General features: G+C 53.9%; 1 protein-coding gene across 1 annotated transcript; it reads right to left on the bottom strand.

Annotated features, from left to right (window-relative positions):
* Nucleotides 1–241: 241 nt before the first annotated feature.
* Nucleotides 242–17,557, bottom strand: Arl6ip5 (ADP ribosylation factor like GTPase 6 interacting protein 5). Its single transcript, XM_046425508.2, has 3 exons — nt 17,299–17,557; nt 3,199–3,416; nt 242–1,074 (listed from the first exon to the last, which is right to left on the bottom strand). The coding sequence occupies exons 1-3, from the start codon at nt 17,472–17,474 to the stop codon at nt 902–904; spliced, it is 567 nt and encodes a 188-aa protein (XP_046281464.1). The 5' UTR covers nt 17,475–17,557; the 3' UTR covers nt 242–901.

Genomic DNA, 17,557 nt, shown 5'->3' with positions numbered 1-17,557 from the left:
GGGCACCTTTTTCTGTGTGTTATAACAACAACAACAAAATGTGCAGGGCTGGGGATGTGGCTCAAGCGGTAACGCGATTGCCTGGCATGCGCGGGGCGCTGGGTTTGATCCTCAGCACCACATAAAAATAAAATAAAGATGTTGTGTCCACCGAAAACTGAAAAATAGATATTAAAAATTTCTCTCTCTCTCTCTCTCTCTCTCCTCTCTCTCTTTAAAAAAAAATGTGCAACACACGGAATCCAAGTTCGGTTTTATTGTGTCTTTTAACAAGTCTGTCAAGAGGGACACGGGCTACCCAGTGTAACCACCTTAGGGAAGAGGACATTCAGTTTGCAGCAACCACCTGCTGGTGAAAAGAAACAGGACGAGCGTTTCCAAAAAATTTTTACAAAACTTTAACAAAATATCCTAAACAGCTATCTTTATATTCGTAAACAAAGTAGAAAGAACTGGCTTGACCAGCGTTCACTGCACGCCCAACAGGTGGCCAGGTGAGAGAGATCCCCTCTGATTTCAGAAGAATAACAATACAGACTAAGCTAGTTTGCACCCCACGCGGGGCCATCCCGGGGGCTCTCGAGGGGTGCGGGAGGGGACACAGGCTAGCGCGGTGGGGTCGGCCGGCTGTCTGGACGCTCCGCTGCGCTGGCTGGCTGTGGAGTCCACGGGTGTCTTTCACAGACACTCGGGAAACCCCGAGGCCAGCAGGAGGGTGGTTTTCTATGGTGTCTGAGAGCCTCCCTGGGTACCGTCGGGGCTGGTAGGAGGACGCCCGTGGAGCATGCTGCCATACAGAGCTGGCTGGTAAGACGGGCACCTCCTGCTCAGACACTGAGGAAAGTGGGCGTGGACCGGGGGGACTGCGGCCCAGGGCAGCGGCCCGGAGCCTGGCTCCCGGCTACTCCTTCACTTTGCTGATGAACTCGGTGAACTTGCCGATGTTCTCCTCCTGCTGTTCCAAGGCGTCCAGGACGATGCCCATGGGGGTCCTCTTCAGACCGATCCCCTCCATCTTGTTCTCCACCTTGTTCTTGAGGTTCCGCAGCCGCAGCGAGGCGTGGATGAACATCACTGCGAAGAAGGGACCCACGGTCAGCACAGAGCCAGAGCCCTCCTCTGCCACTCCTCTGCCGCTCCACGCCCCATGGCGCGGCCACACTGCAGCCAGCCCTCCCTGGGCCAAGCCCCCAGGGCCGCTCCCACTCCCTGCAGCTCCCTTCTCTGCGTGTGCGGCAGAACCTGGAATTCAGTAGCGAGGTCCAGCACCTGGCAGCCACCCCGCTCCCTTCATCCGGACACCCTCTCCTTGCAGATGCTACTTAAATGCCACGACATTCAGCGTGAATCCAACCCAACAGAAACCCGCGTGGCCGAGGTGTTCCAGACAGGGACTCCTGCTCCCTCAGGGACACCACATGCTCCCTTGGGGAGGCACACAGGGCAAGCCACCCTCCAGGTGTCTCCTGGGGTCAGTTTTCTGGGGCTGGTGAGCATTAGGAGCTGCCTACTCCCTGCCAATTATTCATCATCAGATTTGTCGGCTTCTCTCCTGGACCTGCTGACCCAGAGCCTGAAGTTAAGGGAACCTGTATTTTAAGCCAAGGCCCATCTGACCAGCAGCTGTCATGTGACCTGCACCAGTGACCTGCACATCCAGGCACGGCAGAGTCTGCAGACAGACAAACCCCACTCCCCACACCCCAGATTCCAATGGAGAATGAGGTGGGGCTCCAGAATCTACCCACATATGATCATATTTATTTAATTTTTGTGGTGCTGGGGATGGAACCCAGAACCTGGCTCGTGCTAGGCAAGCGCTGACCACTGAGCAGCATCCCAGCCCCGGGGTCTCGCTCACAGCCTTGGGCTCGTATGTGGAAGGGTGCTAAAGTGAGGGCTTGGTTCAAAGAGAACCACTAACACGAGCCTCTACCACATAAGGAAAAGCTGAAGACATTTCACAAAGTCTGAATTTACTCATTCTGTCCTCCAAGGTTCAGGATCCATCCGTGGAGGCTCTGAGCTTAACCTCACCAAACCCCAGATCAGCCGATCACGGTGCACAGGTAAGATGCTATTTTAAGTTCAGGGGACGTTCCTGCCATTCTTCATGCACTAGAACTTCCATCAGATTTCTGCTGATGAGACAGGGTTCTTATCCCTCCGCTACCTCAGGCTGCCAGTGTGTGGAGTCCGAGTACGGGATGCGCGTCTAGTTTAGAAAATGGCGGGTGCTCTTCCCCAGAACCGGAGTGCTTGGGTCCAGTATTCTCGTGGACTCACCCACCCTCGGGCACTAATACTGATCTCAGTAAGAGGGGAAGTCATCCACTTCCTCAGGACAAGCATGTTCAGTGCTGCGTCAGGCCAATGTGAAGGGTGGGCAGGCTGCGGCCGACCGCAGTACCAGACACACCTGGAGCCCCGCGAGGCTGCGCCAGGTCCTGCTGTAGGACTCGGGGCTTGTCACGGTTCTGATGGGAGGTGTCCCCAAAAGCTCATGCCTGAGGCAACGCAAGGAGGTTCAGAGGAGAAACGACTGGGTGGTGAGAGCCTTTACCCATCAGTGACTGACTGGGCATTAACTGGGTGGCCACTGAAGGTGGCCAGAGGAGGTGGGCATTGGGAGGTGTGGCTTCGGGACCTATTTGTACCTGGCAAGTGGGGTCTCTCTCTGCCTCCTGATCACCACGTGAGCTGCTTCCCTCTGCCACACTCTCCCACCACAATGTCCTGCCTCACCTCGAGCCCCGAGGAACGGAGCTTGCTGTCTGGGGACCGAGACCTCTGAAACCGTGAGGCCCCAAATAAACCTTCCTCCTCTACAATTGTGCTGGTCAGGTCTTTAAGTCACAGCAGTGAAAATGGTGACTACAGCAGGGCTCCTGGGAGTGTGATTCATTGTTGTGTCCCCAAAGAGCAAGTGTCCACGCGTGTTAGTGGGCACGAAGGAGCCACTGGACCCTGATCTCCCATTTTAGGAACCTCCAGAGGGGGTGGGCCAACGGGTTAGGTGACCCCACGGGACAGTGGTGCTCGTTTTCCTTATGACGTGGGAGAAAGAACACTCAGGGGTTGGGGACAGAGCTCAGTTGGTCGAGTGCCTGCCTCGCGGGTCCCAGGCCCTGGGTTCCATCCCCAGCACCACAAAAAAATTTAAAAAAAAAGAAAGAAGGAAAATTCGGTCCGACTTACGCAGCAGAGGGAAAGTGATCCCGAACACGAAGACCATGACTCCCCCGAACATGGAGATGAGGAAGTAGCTGGCCACCATGACCACCATCACGAAGGCCGTGGGGTACTGCTTCTTCGTGCGGCGCAGGACGTCCTTATTGTGGGCCGCCCACACGAAGACCGTGAACACCAGCACCACCACCAGTCCTCCCAGGATCATGTTGAAGGGGCTCAGGAACCTGCAACACGGGGGCAGGGGGTGAGCCAGGGGCCCAGCACCGGGGGCAGCGGAGGGGGAGGGGGTGGAGAGCAGAAGTACTCACCGAGCACTGCCCAAGCCCTTTACCTGAATCAGAACCTTAGCCTTCCACCTCGTGGAGTGGACACGGTTAGTACTTCTCTCTAATAAGAACCCATGACGCCCAGCTCCCTGCCGGGCCTCTGGCTCCCACTCACGCCTCAGGCTCCCAGCCAGGGGCCCCCACCTTCCTGAGGCCCAGAGTTGTAGTCTGAGGCCTCTCTGGGAGGCGGCGTGCCTGGCTATCATGCCCCCTGGGCCGAGGATGCAGGGCGCTGTGCTTCCCAGCTCTCGGGGCACCTTCCAGTCCTCCCAGGACGGGCCCCGTTGGCTGAATGTAGACTAGCAGCCACACTAGGGCCTCCAGGGGCCAGATACACTCTGCAGGCACATTTTTGTTTCTCCTATACAGTGGGTTTTTTTTTTTTTTTTAAGTTGTAGATGGACACAATAGCTTTATGTATTTATTTTTGTGTGGTGCTGGGATTCGAACCCAGTGCCCCACACATGCAAGGCAAGTGATCTGCCACTGAGCTACAGCCCCAGTCCCACCGATACAGTGTTTTTTAAAACTTGTACTTGAAGCCCCATCTATGCATTAAAAACACATCCAGACAACCTGGCATGCCTGGCTCCTCCTGGAACAAGACGATCTAGGTGCTCCGGGCCCACTTTCCTCCCTGTCGAGAGCGGGCTGGAGCACCTTCCACCTTCACACTCAGAGGGAACACATGTTCCCCACGTGGCCGCAGCCCTCACCCTCTCTAGGGCTAGCTTGCGGCAGAGGCCCCGGGGCAGACTGCCACCTGCCTGCGTTTCTCTACGAGCTGCCTCAGTGGCCTCTCGGCTACGACCTTCCTGTCCAGGGGGCACTCGAGTGCCGACTCAAGAGTCAAGAAGAGGCCGTGGTTGTTACCGATTGATTGATTCGTCTGTTCATCTGCAGGGTTGGAGGTGGAGGCCAGCACCTGGCACAGGCCAGGCCAGGGTGCCACCACGAGCCACATCCCAGTTCCGGTACACAGAGCAGTTCTAAGAAGCTGAGGTGTCCTTAATAATGTGGGAAGACACTGACTAGACTACAGCAATCCCTCTTCTCCATGAGAGGGAGTTATCATCCAGGGGAGTCAGTCCACAGGAGGAACAGCTCTCATTTGTATACGACTTTGTAATCAGAAATAAAGTGAACACTTAAAGAAAACACAGAAATAAGAAAGCATCCATTCCTCAACCTGCAACCCAGCTAGGCACGATGGTCCCCACCTACCTGTCTGTTTCTCCAAGGTGGGATTTAGCTCATGCACCACCAGGAAGCTGAGCCTTCTGCAACCCAGACCCAGTGCCCCAGCTCCTCGGCAGACCCTCTCAGAGCCAGCCTGCAGCACGTGGCCCCCCAGGATGCCCAACACCCCACGCCCCGAGCTCCCTGTCTGCCGCCTCCCTTGCTTTGTCTTTCTTGAGAAAGACAAAAATTTCCTAACAGGCCTGAAAAACGTCGGGAATGACATCCTCATTAGCAGGGGCCGGAACCTGAGCAGAAGAGGCCCAGCAGCCTCCCCGACCCATCCCTCTCCTACACGCAACATACGGAGGGAGAGAGCAAAGAGACCAAAACACGGCGGTGGGTCCTGGGTAGGGGAGCCAAGGGGTTACTCCCAGTTCGCCTGATATTTAAAAAGTGACAGAGAAACACAGCCCTTTATAGAAGCCTCTTGACTTGGACCTGGCGACGACCTAGAAATGTTTCTCAGCTGTTCTGTAAAGCAGAGATCAAGTTAACACAAATCGGAGAATGGGGGTTAAAGTTTAGGAAAAGCCTCTGTGTAAACTGCAAACAGGGGCTGCCTGGCGGAGGGCACCAACGTCTCCCGGGCGTCTTTCCAGAATACTCACTGAAACAACCGTTCAGGATGATGTCATGAGACCCATGTCAAGATTCTCCTTTTTCTTTCTTTTTTGGGGTCGGGGAGGTACTAGGGATTGAATCCAGGGCGTTTAACCACTGGGCCACATCCCCAGGGCTTGCTTGCTTTATTTATTTATTTATTTATTTATTTATTTAATGGGGTCTCGCTAAATTGAATTAGGACCTTGCTAAGTTGCTGAGGCTGGCCTCACACTGGAGATCCCCCAGCCTAAGCCCCCCAGGTCACTGTGATGACAGGCTGGCCACCCTTCCCAGCAAGCTCCCCTTTCCCTCTGTACATACAGAGCAGACATCTAGGCTGAAGGTCTGTTGGACAAAGGACAGGAAAAGTCCCACTTGACTCATGTGATCCCAGACTGGCTTTCCACCTGCTCCTGTCGCTCGCGTTCAGGGGAAGAGCAGAACGAGCCTCCTGTGGGCTGGAGTCAGCTCACCGCGCGCCCAGCCGCAAGCTATGATTAGAAAGTAACTGAGTTTCCAAGATGGAAAAAACTGGCCAAGCCACTGGATTTTATTCCACGTTCTGATTACATGCAGCCTCATCTGAGACGGGAAATGCACAGTGCACCACGCCCTGGGACCCGCTCCTGGAGCAAGATCACACACACACGTAGACACACACATGTAGACACACCACACCACAGAGACACACCACACACATACCACATACAGACACAGACACACATACACATAGACACACATGTAGACACACACACCACACACAGAGACACACCACACACAGACACACACATACCACAGACACATACCACACACATACACATAGACACACACACACATGTAGACAGACACACCACACACAGAGACACACCACACACAGACACATACCACAGACACATACCACACACATACACATAGACACACACACATGTAGACACACACACCACACACAGAGACACACCACACACATACCACATACAGACACAGACACACACCACACACATACACATAGACACACACACACATGTAGACAGACACACCACACACAGAGACACACCACACACAGACACACATACCACATACAGACACAGACACACACCACACACATACACATAGACACACACACACATGTAGACAGACACACCACACACAGAGACACACCACACACATACCACACACATACCACATACAGACACAGACACACACCACACACATACACATAGACACACACACACATGTAGACAGACACACCACACACAGAGACACACCACACACATACCACACACATACCAGACACATACCACATACAGACACACATACCACATACAGACACACACACCACACACAGAGACACACCACACACATACCAGACACATACCACATACAGACACACATACCACATACAGACACACACACACATACACATATACATACACATCACATGCAGACACATATACACACCACACACATACCACACACATACCAGACACATACCACATACAGACACACACACACATACACATATACATACACATCACATGCAGACACATATATACACCACACACATACACCACACACATAGACACACACACACACACACACCACAGACACAGACACACACACATAGATCCTTCAGCCTAAGCCTCACATAGACACAGCTCACAACACACCACATACAGACACAGACTCACATACCACACACATACCACACACCACACACATACACACCACATACAGACACAGACACACCACACACCACACACACACACCACACACAGACACACACCACACACAACACACACATACATACACACACACCACACATAAACACTACATATACAGACACCACACACAACACACACAGACACACCACATACAGACACAGATACACACCACACACACACACACACCTCAGACACCCCACACCACGCACACACACCACATGAGTCCATTTTCCAGTACAGGAATTTGGGGCGCAGTTCTTGGGTGAGAGGCTTTTAGCTGCAGTTGTGCTGTAGGTCACACCCGTGCAGACAGCCCCCAGCGCGTCAGGGATAGGAGTTTCCATAAACCCGGCCTCATCCTTCCTGAGGACGCGGCCACTGCGCTTGGTCAGGAGCTTCACTCACTGGCAGTCCATGGAGGAGAGGGCAGGACACGGGCCTCCTCCTGCAATTCCAAGCCTGCAATGTGTTCTCTATTGAGTCAAGAGACTCGGGTATAAATCACCCAATTCCGATAAATCATTGGTGAGTTCCTTTCTGCAATAGTTTTAAACTCTGGTGGAATCCTTCATGGTTGCAGAAGTGGTCAAGGTTCCATCACACTTCTTTTTTTTTTTAACTGGGTCTTAAAGGATGAGTCAGCCCTACTGTGCGGTGAAGACACTGAGGCCCAGAGAGGTGAAGAAACATCCTCCAAGGGACCCGGGAGGAGGGAGAGAGAATCGGGGTGGGGCCACTTGCCAACTGTGACCGCGGTTCACAGCATGACCCATCCTGCAGTCAGCTCTGGGGCCCCCTCCCTGTTCCAGGCCACCTGTCCCTGCAGTTGGGGTCAGCAGCTGAGGATCATGCTGGGAAGTCCCTGGGCCAGCTCATTCCTCCCAGGGAAAGTGGCTGGGAGAGGGTGTGGCCTGGGAGAGGCTGTGGACGCATGCCCTCCACTTGCTGGCATGATTCAGCTAGCCTTATCTACCACACCGGTGGCCCTGGGGATCTGGGCCAGTCACAGTTTGAGAGCTTGGAGACATCTTGAAAACTCACCTCCATTTACACACGAGCAACTAAGGAGTCGGTGCCCAAGGCCACCAACCCAGAGCTGAAAATCAAAGCTCAGCGATCCTCAAGGCCACAGGGCCGACAGGAGCTGCCCAGGGCGTATTTCCCAAGCACAAGCAGCTCTGCACAGAGGGCACTTCTCCAACCTCAAAAGCCACTTTTGCAATGCGGTTCCTGGGGAATCCTGACTCACTAGTTAAATAGAGGCTGGCCAGCCTCCATCCTCCACCAGCTCCTGGCTGTGCTCAGCCCACCGCTCCCCAGAACTCACCTTCCTGTGCCCAGGAGTCACCCCCATCCCCTCCAACCCCCTTCAAGTCTCACACAGCCAGCCTGCTGTCCGTGTCCTCCACAGGGACAGCACACAGGCCTCTTCCCCAGGTGCTCACCAGAGCGGCAGTTTCACGTTTATTTGTGTGTATTGAACAGAGGTCTCTGGCCCCTCCTAGACACGAAGCTCCGTAAGGCCAGGCACCATGACATATTCGGCCCCAGCACCTAGCACCCTGCCTGACACAGAGCAGGTATCCAGTAAGCGTGTGTTCAGAGAAAGAAGCTTCAGAATCCAGCACATTCGCATACTATCACATATGGTCAGCGAGCCAGCACAGGGGCCCAGGCCTGCAGTCCAGGTACTCAGGAGTCTGAGCCCGGAGGATCTCACATCCGAGGCCAGCCTTTAGCAAGACCCTGCTCCAAAATGAAAAAATAAAAAGGGCTGGAGTGTCGCTCAGTGGTAGAGTAATGTCCTGGTTCAACCCCCAGTAGCCCCACAAAAGAATTTCCCTTAAATAACTCGGCTAGCTTCTCCAGCCATGGGTCAGGTGACATGAGGTTCACCTTGGACAAACTACAATTATTCTCATTGTGCACTAAGAAGTGCTAGGGAAAGAGCCCCTGTCTCTGTCCCCTCCCAGAGCTGTGATTAAGGGCAACAGTGAGAATCAACAGTGGGGAAATCACCCGAATTCCCATGCAGATGTAAGGGGTGACCAGTGCAGGGGAGTGGATGGGGCAGGGCCTGTGGCAGGAAGGGGCACTGAGGGTCAGGGAGAGTCCTGCCCCGAGACCCATCCCTCTGCAGGTGCCTCTTGGTCCCTCCATGGACCTCAACAGCCTCCTGTGTTTGTCCTGGTTTCCCAGGGCAGCACCTTGGCAAGATGGGCCTCTGACTGTGAAGGATAAATATGGCTCTGGACGCGAATTAGTCTTGAGTAAATGGGCCAAGGATCATGGGGTAAAGGAGACTTCAGAGAAGCTCAGGTGGGACAGGAACCCGGATCTTTAGTCACAGCTGCATGAGGGAGGCCCAGCGTATTTATTGTGTGCTCCACATGTGCAAATATTTAATGGCACCCTAGGTCCACCGTGGCACCACCAAATTCAATACCCACATCCAGTGACCCACGGCCCACAGCAGCTGGCACCTCAAGGCACTCTCATATGGGACATAACCTCCAAGTTTCGTTTTGCGCTTATCTCTCTAACTGCTTGTTTTATTTTTAATAAATGACAACTTGGATCTGAGTCAGAAGAGGTGGCACATCCAACACCTGCCCTGGCAGTGGGCATCAGGACCCTTACCAGGCTGCAAAGGTCCTTCTGAAACTTCTCGTCACAGCACATTTGGAACACAGGCAAAGTCGGAAGGCTGGTACGCTGAACCCTCCAGAGTATCTGTCACTGCCTGGGCTCAGCGTTACTCACGACCTGGAGTTTTTCAGAACTAGTGTGGGAAGACATTTATTTGTTTACAAACTGTTCTCCCAGAATGCTTTCAGCAGAGTGAAGTTTACAAAGGAAAGCTCTTGAGAATGATTACTGCATGGCAAGTTCTTACAGAGCCACAGAGAACACAGGGGTTGGACAAATGCTCATGAGCCTCATGAGCCACAAATGCTCATGTGACACCCTCCCATGAGAGTTCCTGTTCCACCTGCACCCACGCTCAGTTCTAGCCGTCCCCTCTCTTCCTCTAAGACAAGAAGTTGTACCCACAGCAGCAAATAGATCAGCAGAAGTAGGAACCACGTTCTGGTTTTCTGCTTTACATGGGCGTCTGCTGCCCGGTGCCTCCGTTAGCCAGTGCTTAATGGAAGGGAAATGGAGAAATCCTACCTACTTGGGTAATGTTTGCAGAATGGAAGCTGGCCTGCAGATTTCGTCTACAATCTCAGGCCTTGAAAGCATTCTCTGAACAGAAAGCCAACTTACTGCAAGAGACAGAGGAGGGGTCAGGGTGAGCATTTTGAAGATAAGTGACAAAGGACAGAAACCCACTGGTCGAACAGGAAGTCTTGATTTCTAATAGTGCCTCTCTTCAGTTTGGTTTGAAGTAGACAGGCCGAGAACCGGACCTTGACCTCTCAGATCTGGATTCCTGTTCAGAGTTCTGTACCCCGAAGTCGACCCACAGCTTCTGCCTTCTAAGAGAGGGGTTTGGGAATCCCGGCGATGTGTCGTTCATTTGCACGCTTAACCTAGAAAACCCGTAAGCCCTTCCCTACGGAACGGAAACAGGCACTACCAACCAGAGTAGGGCTGGGGTGGGGAGGAGCCAAGAAGAGTGAGCTACAAAGTGTCAGAAGATGATTTAATGAAATCCAATTCTTATTCGATGAAGAATTTTTAATAGACCCAGTGTTAATAGACCTCTCTTAAAGCCCTGCACTGAAGAAATGCATGAGCTATCAGAAGGAATCCGACCCATCTCCTGTCACAGGGCAAGTGCAATTAGAGAGGCTGGGAGGGGGAGGGCCTTTACCAGGGAGGCTGGGGAAGGCTGGGCGGAGCTGTTCTCCCTGCTAGCTACCCTCCCAGGCCTCAGTGCTGTGTCAGGCACTAGATAGGTGCTCAGTAGCAGCCATCTCAGCTGTGGGTGAGAAAAGTAAAATTGAATAGCCCTTTCCAAGGTCCACACATTCAGTGTCACCTCTAATCCCAACACCCAGGAGTTCTGGAATTTGGAATTGCACGGGGTGAGTCAGGTGGGAAAAGGTGTGTGTGTGTTGGGGGGGGGTGTATTTCAGTGTGCTTGCTGTATTTGAATGAAAATCCATTTTATGTTTCCAGTGCTGTCTTGCTGCCCCTCTAGAGGAAGGAGGCTGGGATCATAGTCTTATTCTCCCCCAGGTCTCCTGGCACAGGGTCTGGGAAGTTGAATGAATGCAGGAAGGAAGGGAGCAACACACGTGAGGGTGATAGAGTAAAAGTGCAGTTGCAGCTGGTGAATCTAAAGGGCTTGCCTCTGGCTTCAGCCTGGACAGAATTCAATGCTTCCCGCAGGCCTGTCCGGAGCCCCCCCCCCCCCCCCCCCCCCGGAGCTGCCTTGTCCTTCTCTTCCCCGGCCACCTGGGAGCCTGGTTCCTCCTCCTGGCAGTATTTAAAAGCACAGACCCTGGGAGCACTTCTCAATGCCAGACACCCACAGCTGCCGGCTGCGACATATTGCAGAGCCATGCTCATGTTGAAGAGCACTGCGGTAACCTGGTTTTAAACTCAGGGTGACGAGCCCTCCAGAAACCCCTTGCCACCCGGGTGACAAAGCAGCAGCTGTGGAGCCCACCTTCCTGCCCACCTGCCCAGCCAGACCACCCCGTGGCGGTTTCTTTGGCTCATTCACGGGGCAGCGACACTGCTCTGTCTCAGGGGAGACCCGAGGTGGCCCCGAGGATAGGTGTGCCCTGTCTGCGGGAGGAGCAGCGGAAGCACTTACTCGGTGCAATTCCTGTGTGTGGTCAGTGATTATACAGCTGCACCTCTCTTCCGGTGGCAGAGAGGGATTTTTGAGAGTGAGGTGGGCAGGACGGTGCGGATGTTAAGGGTCGGGTATTCTGTTAGATTTAGCTCATCAACAGCTTCAGAAAATGGGCAATATGGTTTAAATGAAAAATCATCTCACCTCCTAGCAATGAACCCAGCTACTGTTAGCACCTTTAGCCACCTGAGCTCGAGCCTTTATACTTCTTAGGAGGGCCGATGGCTCTCCTCCTGAACTTGGAGGCATGTATCTCAACAGTGTGGGCAGTTAGGGGAGGAGACCAGCCGATCGATGGCCGGAAGTACGCGTTCAGAATCTCTGAAGGTTCACCTGGACGTACGGTGTGTGTCTTTAAGTTCTGCCAGTCTTTCTTTTCATCCAGATCAGTGCTTCTGAAATTTTAACGTGCCCATGAATCATCTTAAAAGGTGGGGTCTGACCCAAGAGGTCTGCTGTAGGGTCAGAGAGTCTTCATTTCTGACAAGCTGACAGGTCAGGCTGCTGCTGGTCCTCGGCCCGCTCTGGATAGGATTTTCCAGTTAAAATCTTTTGGCTTTCGACCAAGCACACAGAAGCTCCCGCAGCGCGTCACATGCTCGTCTCTTACGCTGCAAGTACAATTAACTGTCGCCTTGATTTTTCACTTTACAAAAAGAGGCAGCGGCTCGGACTGCTGTGCACAGTGTGAACGTAGCATGTTGGTGCCGAGACGTCCCATGCCCAGGACGCAGAAGTCGTCACATTCTCCTTCGTCACTGGAAGGAGCTGAGGCTGCTTTCAGCAAAACAGCACTGGCTAGCTTGTTACTCCGGCTGTTTCTTGTAAGTCACTCAGTCCCTTCTGCACTGAGGCCTGCAGCCCCCGACAGGAAGGAAGTTGTATAAGGAACATAGCTTGAAGTGGCAACAGACACACCAAAGGGCACACATCCCCCCACTCCCCTGCCTCAGGGAGCCCCCGAGGCATGGGCAGGAGAGGGGCTTGCAGCCTGGGATGTCACACAGGGACATCAGCAGCAGGGCCGGGGCTACCCTTGCTCACTACGCCCTAATGTATTTGGTCTTGATGAAGTCTTTCCTTCCATCCCTGTTTTAGAGCAGCAGAACTCCAGAGCAGTCAAGGCCAGCATTCCGTCAGAAAACAAACAGACAGAGCCTGCAGAACCAGGAGAGACCTCAGGCAGACTAAGGGAAGGGAGAGGACATGACAGGTCGGAGCTGGGTAAAGCTTCAGGCCACTCACCCCTCCCCTACGAGAAAATTATGAGCTGCTTTTGTAGTTTGTTACGAAGAAACTAGTGTTCAGTGGACGGCAGGAATCGCCCGATTTTTCAGGTGGTTCTCAATCACCGGCAGCATCTGCAAGCACCTCCACTGTGGTGACTGGAGGGTGTGTGGCTGGGAGACAGCGGGCAGAGGTCAGGGAGGCAGCTAAGCACCCCACTGCACGGCACGGACCCTCACAAGTCTACACGGTGCAAAATGTCCACAGTGCTGAGGTGGAGAAGCCTGACCGCAGAGTACCTCACCAGGATCTTAAAACAGAGCAGTGCAGTCTGACATAATCTCCTTAAGTTAATTTTGACACAGCTGCCATCACGCTGACCCATGCGTATGTACGTAGCACAGTGCCCGGGCAATGACCCAGTGGCCATCCGTATGGGAGCATGCTGCCTCAGCTATGTGTTGGCATGCTCCTGTGAGCTGCCCCATGGCCCTGCGGAGGTCTGGCCTCCACACCCTGTCTGCACTCACCACGTTGGTATGTGCAACACGGCAGCCTCAGGATGCAGAGAACCACAATCACAACCATAAAACACAAAGCAAAGGAAAAGCTGTCACCACCAAAGCCTGCGGCCTGGCCTCCGAAGAGTCCAGAGTCCAGAGCAGAGAGACACTTGAAACCCCGTGGGGTAACAGGAAGCTCTAAGCACAGGTTGGGGCCCCATGACACTGGTGGGAGGGAGAAAGGGGTGTGGCCTCTGAGGGGTGACCCAGAGGAGGCCGCAGTCTGCAGGTGCGTGCAGAAGCTGAGGCAGGGCTTGGGGTGGATGGAGTCTAGGCTATAAGAATGCTGTCTGGAGCAGGGCACAGGAGCACACACCTGTAATCCCAGTGCCTCCCGAGGCTGAGGCTGGAGGATCACAAGTTCAAAGCCGTCCTCAGCAACTTAGTGAGTCTCTAAGCAACTTAGCAAGACCCGGTCTCAAAATAAAATCTAAAAAGGGCTGGGGGTGTGGCTCTGTGGTTAAGTGCTCCTGGGTTCAATCCCTGGTACCAAAATAAATGAGTAAATAGAAGGCACACCTGCATTTCTCAGCCCCCTCAGTTGGTAACGCCAACAGAGACAACCATAGGGGAAAACATTTTCCGGAGCAGAGTCCTGCTCCAGACTGGACTGGAGCAGACTCTCCAGGGCAGCTGGCCCTGCTCTGAGAGTATGGCCTGCATGCACTTGGCTGGTCCTCAGAGTGGGCCAGCTGCGGCAGCACCATCAGCCACGTCAGAGGCTCGGCTCAGCACGAGGCTGCATAGCTGGCGTCCTGCAGCTGGGACTTGAACTCAGTCTGGTTTCCAACCACTACCTGACTTCTCAGGGAGCAGAAGAGGTGAGAACTTCCAGGAGGGCTAGGCGCTAACAGGCTGGGCTGCGATTCCTCTCACACACACAGTCCGCTGCGCCGCTGTGGCTCAGGTGCCTGCCCAGCCTCCCTCTTAGGAGGAAGACCAGGCTCACCAAGCCCCGCCCAATAAGGACCTCACACCCTGATCTGTCCCCTCCTGAGCCCTCTGAATCTTCACCGGGGAGCAGAGTCCTCCCGGTGTTTCTGGGTCGAGTCCTGGGGCTGCCTCTCCCTTCCTGTGATCCTGACCAGTGGCCTCCTCCATCCTCTCCTGACCTCCTTTCCAACATCAGAGAGTCACCCAGGCTACAGGCCTCCAATGCTGCTCCCGAGGTTCCTCCAGGTGAGCACCTCCAAACAGTCCTGGCCTTGGGCAACAACTGGGTCACGGGAACTATCAAGGGCGAGTTCAGGAGCTAGGCTAACAGCCTCCAGCAGCTCTGACCCGCCCATCTGCTGCCCTGCAGAACAGGAGAGTTCTCTCCAGCATGTGAAAGGCCCAGAATCAGCTGACCAACCTGGCCCTGAAGGTATTGGGTTTCCTCCAGCTTTGAGCAACTAGCATGCCAAAACTCATGACTGTGAGAGAGAGATGTCACGGTAGTTAAGAGCACATGCCTGGGTCTGCGACTTTGAGTAACTCATTTAACTTCTCTGAGCCTCAGGTTTTAGAGTAGTGATCCTTTACTTATTAGGTCCTCTCACATGATGCAGATGATTGAGTAATCAACAGGCAGAGCCCTCCATACATGTTTATTTTTGTTGTTTTTGATTGTATCGAAAGAAAAGAATGATGGGGGAGGACTATAGAGTACGTATTTTTAGGTGCTAGAAAACAGTTAAAGGTTATATACCAAAACTTTTGTTAGGTTGTGAAGGGCATTTACCATTTTACACACACTCAATTTTTAAAAGAACTTTTTACTATGACTGCCCTAAATCTATTGTAAATTTTAAAAAATAAGAATAATAAAAACTGCAATGGGTACTTTTCACTTTTTCCTTTGAAAATGTCACTAGCAATTAACATCTTCTACTTGGAAACGGAAGAGCCAACACCCCCAAACTGGAGGCGCCAGTGCCCTAAGGCACCACAAGGAGGGAGCTATATTTAGTCAAGGGGCTGGCCCTGGCCTTCGCAGTGAGTCAAAGCTGCAAGGCTGCCTGAGCTTGCGTCTGGTTTGGTCAGCATGACTTTTTGGAAAAAAAAAAAAAAAGATAAGAAAAATGCTCTTTGTTTTTGTACATTTGATTGATGTGTGTCAGACTTTGCCTTGTCTCTGTTCTTGGAGTTGCCTGAAGAAAACACCCACATAACTAGATCACCAGATAAGACGCCCTGTCTTCTTTACCAAGGAAAAGGACGCAAATGCAAAACTTACTTTCTACTTTTTTTTTTTTCTTTTAAATGAGTTTCAGAAAAGAAGCACAGAGCTGGGGGGAGGTCCACCTCAAGCCATCCCCAGGGAGGAGCCCACAGACCGCTGGGCTCCCACCCGTAGGCCTTCTGCTTCTGCGGGGTGACCACTCCGAGCCACACCGGGACACGGAACTCTCCCCTCCTCTGTGCTGTGCCTTTGGTCCTTGAGCTTCTCAGAAAATGCCATGTGTCCCTGGGACAGGATTCAAGTCTGATTCATCTTGCTGTGCTCCAGCTTGGTGTGGGGCCTGGTGCAGGGACGTAGCCAACTCACAGCGCGGCGCCAACTTAACACCCCATCCTGCTCACCCTTTCCCACACCCTCCAAGTGCGAATTGCTCACTTTCCTTCCAAAGCAGAGCTGTAGAAGTAGAGATGTCAGACACTTGTTTAAGGGCAAGTGAGTCCTTGCAGTTTAAGTCTTGGGATGGCTTTTTCTTTAAAGATGTGTAGGAGATGATCACATGGAGAACACTGTCTCCCATCTGGCAAAGGTGGGAGAAGCATTTTTTAGAGGGCGAACTGCAAGGCAGTGTGGTTTCTAAAGAAACCACGTGTGTGTGTGCGTGTGTGTGTGTGTGTACCCGTGTGTGCGCCACCTTAATTAAACCAGGGCAGTTTTTCAACATCAGATACGCTGAGACCCCAGGAAAGGTGGCCAGGCAGGCAGGGAGAAACTGACAGGGGCCTGCCTGCTCCCAGAGCTGCCCCCACGGGGGCGTGTGCCCTAGGAGACAGGCACCCTCTGCTCCCGGGTCAGCCTTGCCCTAGAGTCTGGCAGGCTTAGGGGACAAACCGGCGGGATGCCCCTTTAGGACACACTCTGGGTGTGTCCTCTCTGGGTGGCGCCCAGGCAGCCCCAGGACAAGGTTACACCACTTTCTTCTTATTTTTAAAAACCTGTACAAATATCTCCTCAGCTAGAGCTTGATCCCAGCACAGGGGGAGAAGAAATTTCCCTGCCCCCGGTGGGCAGCGGTGCCCTACCAGCTCCCGGGCCCCAGGCCCAGCCCTCCGGGGAAGGAGCCCAGGCCCCGGCAGGTGGCAGGGCCTCCAGAGAGCCAGTGTCTGCTCGGAAATGCCTCGCCTGGCCTCCAGCCTCTCCGCTGACCCGCAGGGAGGGCGCACCCGGTGGCTGAGGGCGGTGTCCGCTCGCAGCTGTGGACAGACCTGAGCCAGGACCCCAGGCCCTCCGGACTGGCCGGGAAGGCACACCCGGTGCTGAGGGCGGTGTCCCCTGGCAGCTGTGGACTGTCCTGCCCTGGCCTGGCCCCCCAGCCCTCCGGAGGCCTGCAGCGAGGGCAGGGCAGTGTCCGCAGCCCCGTGCTGCCCCGCCCGCCCGCCCGGCCACTCACCCCACGACGGAGACCATCAGGGCGGCCACCACCAGGTAGTTGGTCTGGTAGTAGAGCAGGTTGCTGACCACACGGTTGTTCCATTTCGAGATGTCCCTGAAGTCCGGGCGCGCGAAGCGGTCGGAGCCCGGGAAGAAGTCGTCCCAGGCGCGCAGCGGGGCGATGCTCACGTCCATGCTCGCGGCCGCCGCTCCTGCCTGCCCAGCGCGCGCCGGGCCGCAGTGACGCCGAGGTGACAGCCGCGTCGGCGCGATGGGCT

Source organism: Marmota monax, unplaced genomic scaffold, assembly GCF_021218885.2.
Source record: "Marmota monax isolate L192 unplaced genomic scaffold, Marmota_monax_Labrador192_F-V1.1 WCK01_AAM20220418_F8-fsc00028, whole genome shotgun sequence".
NCBI lineage: Eukaryota > Metazoa > Chordata > Mammalia > Rodentia > Sciuridae > Marmota > Marmota monax.
This window is presented reverse-complemented; position numbering and strand designations above follow the sequence as displayed.

Coding starts and splice junctions, on each gene's coding strand:
- Arl6ip5 (XM_046425508.2), bottom strand. CDS start 17,474: ATGGACGTGAGCATCGCCCCGCTGCGCGCCTGGGACGACTTCTTCCCG. Junction 3,417..17,298: donor CTGATGGTCTCCGTCGTGGG/GTGAGTGGCCGG, acceptor CCCGTGTTGCAG/GTTCCTGAGCCCCTTCAACA. Junction 1,075..3,198: donor GATCACTTTCCCTCTGCTGC/GTAAGTCGGACC, acceptor CCTTCTTCGCAG/TGATGTTCATCCACGCCTCG.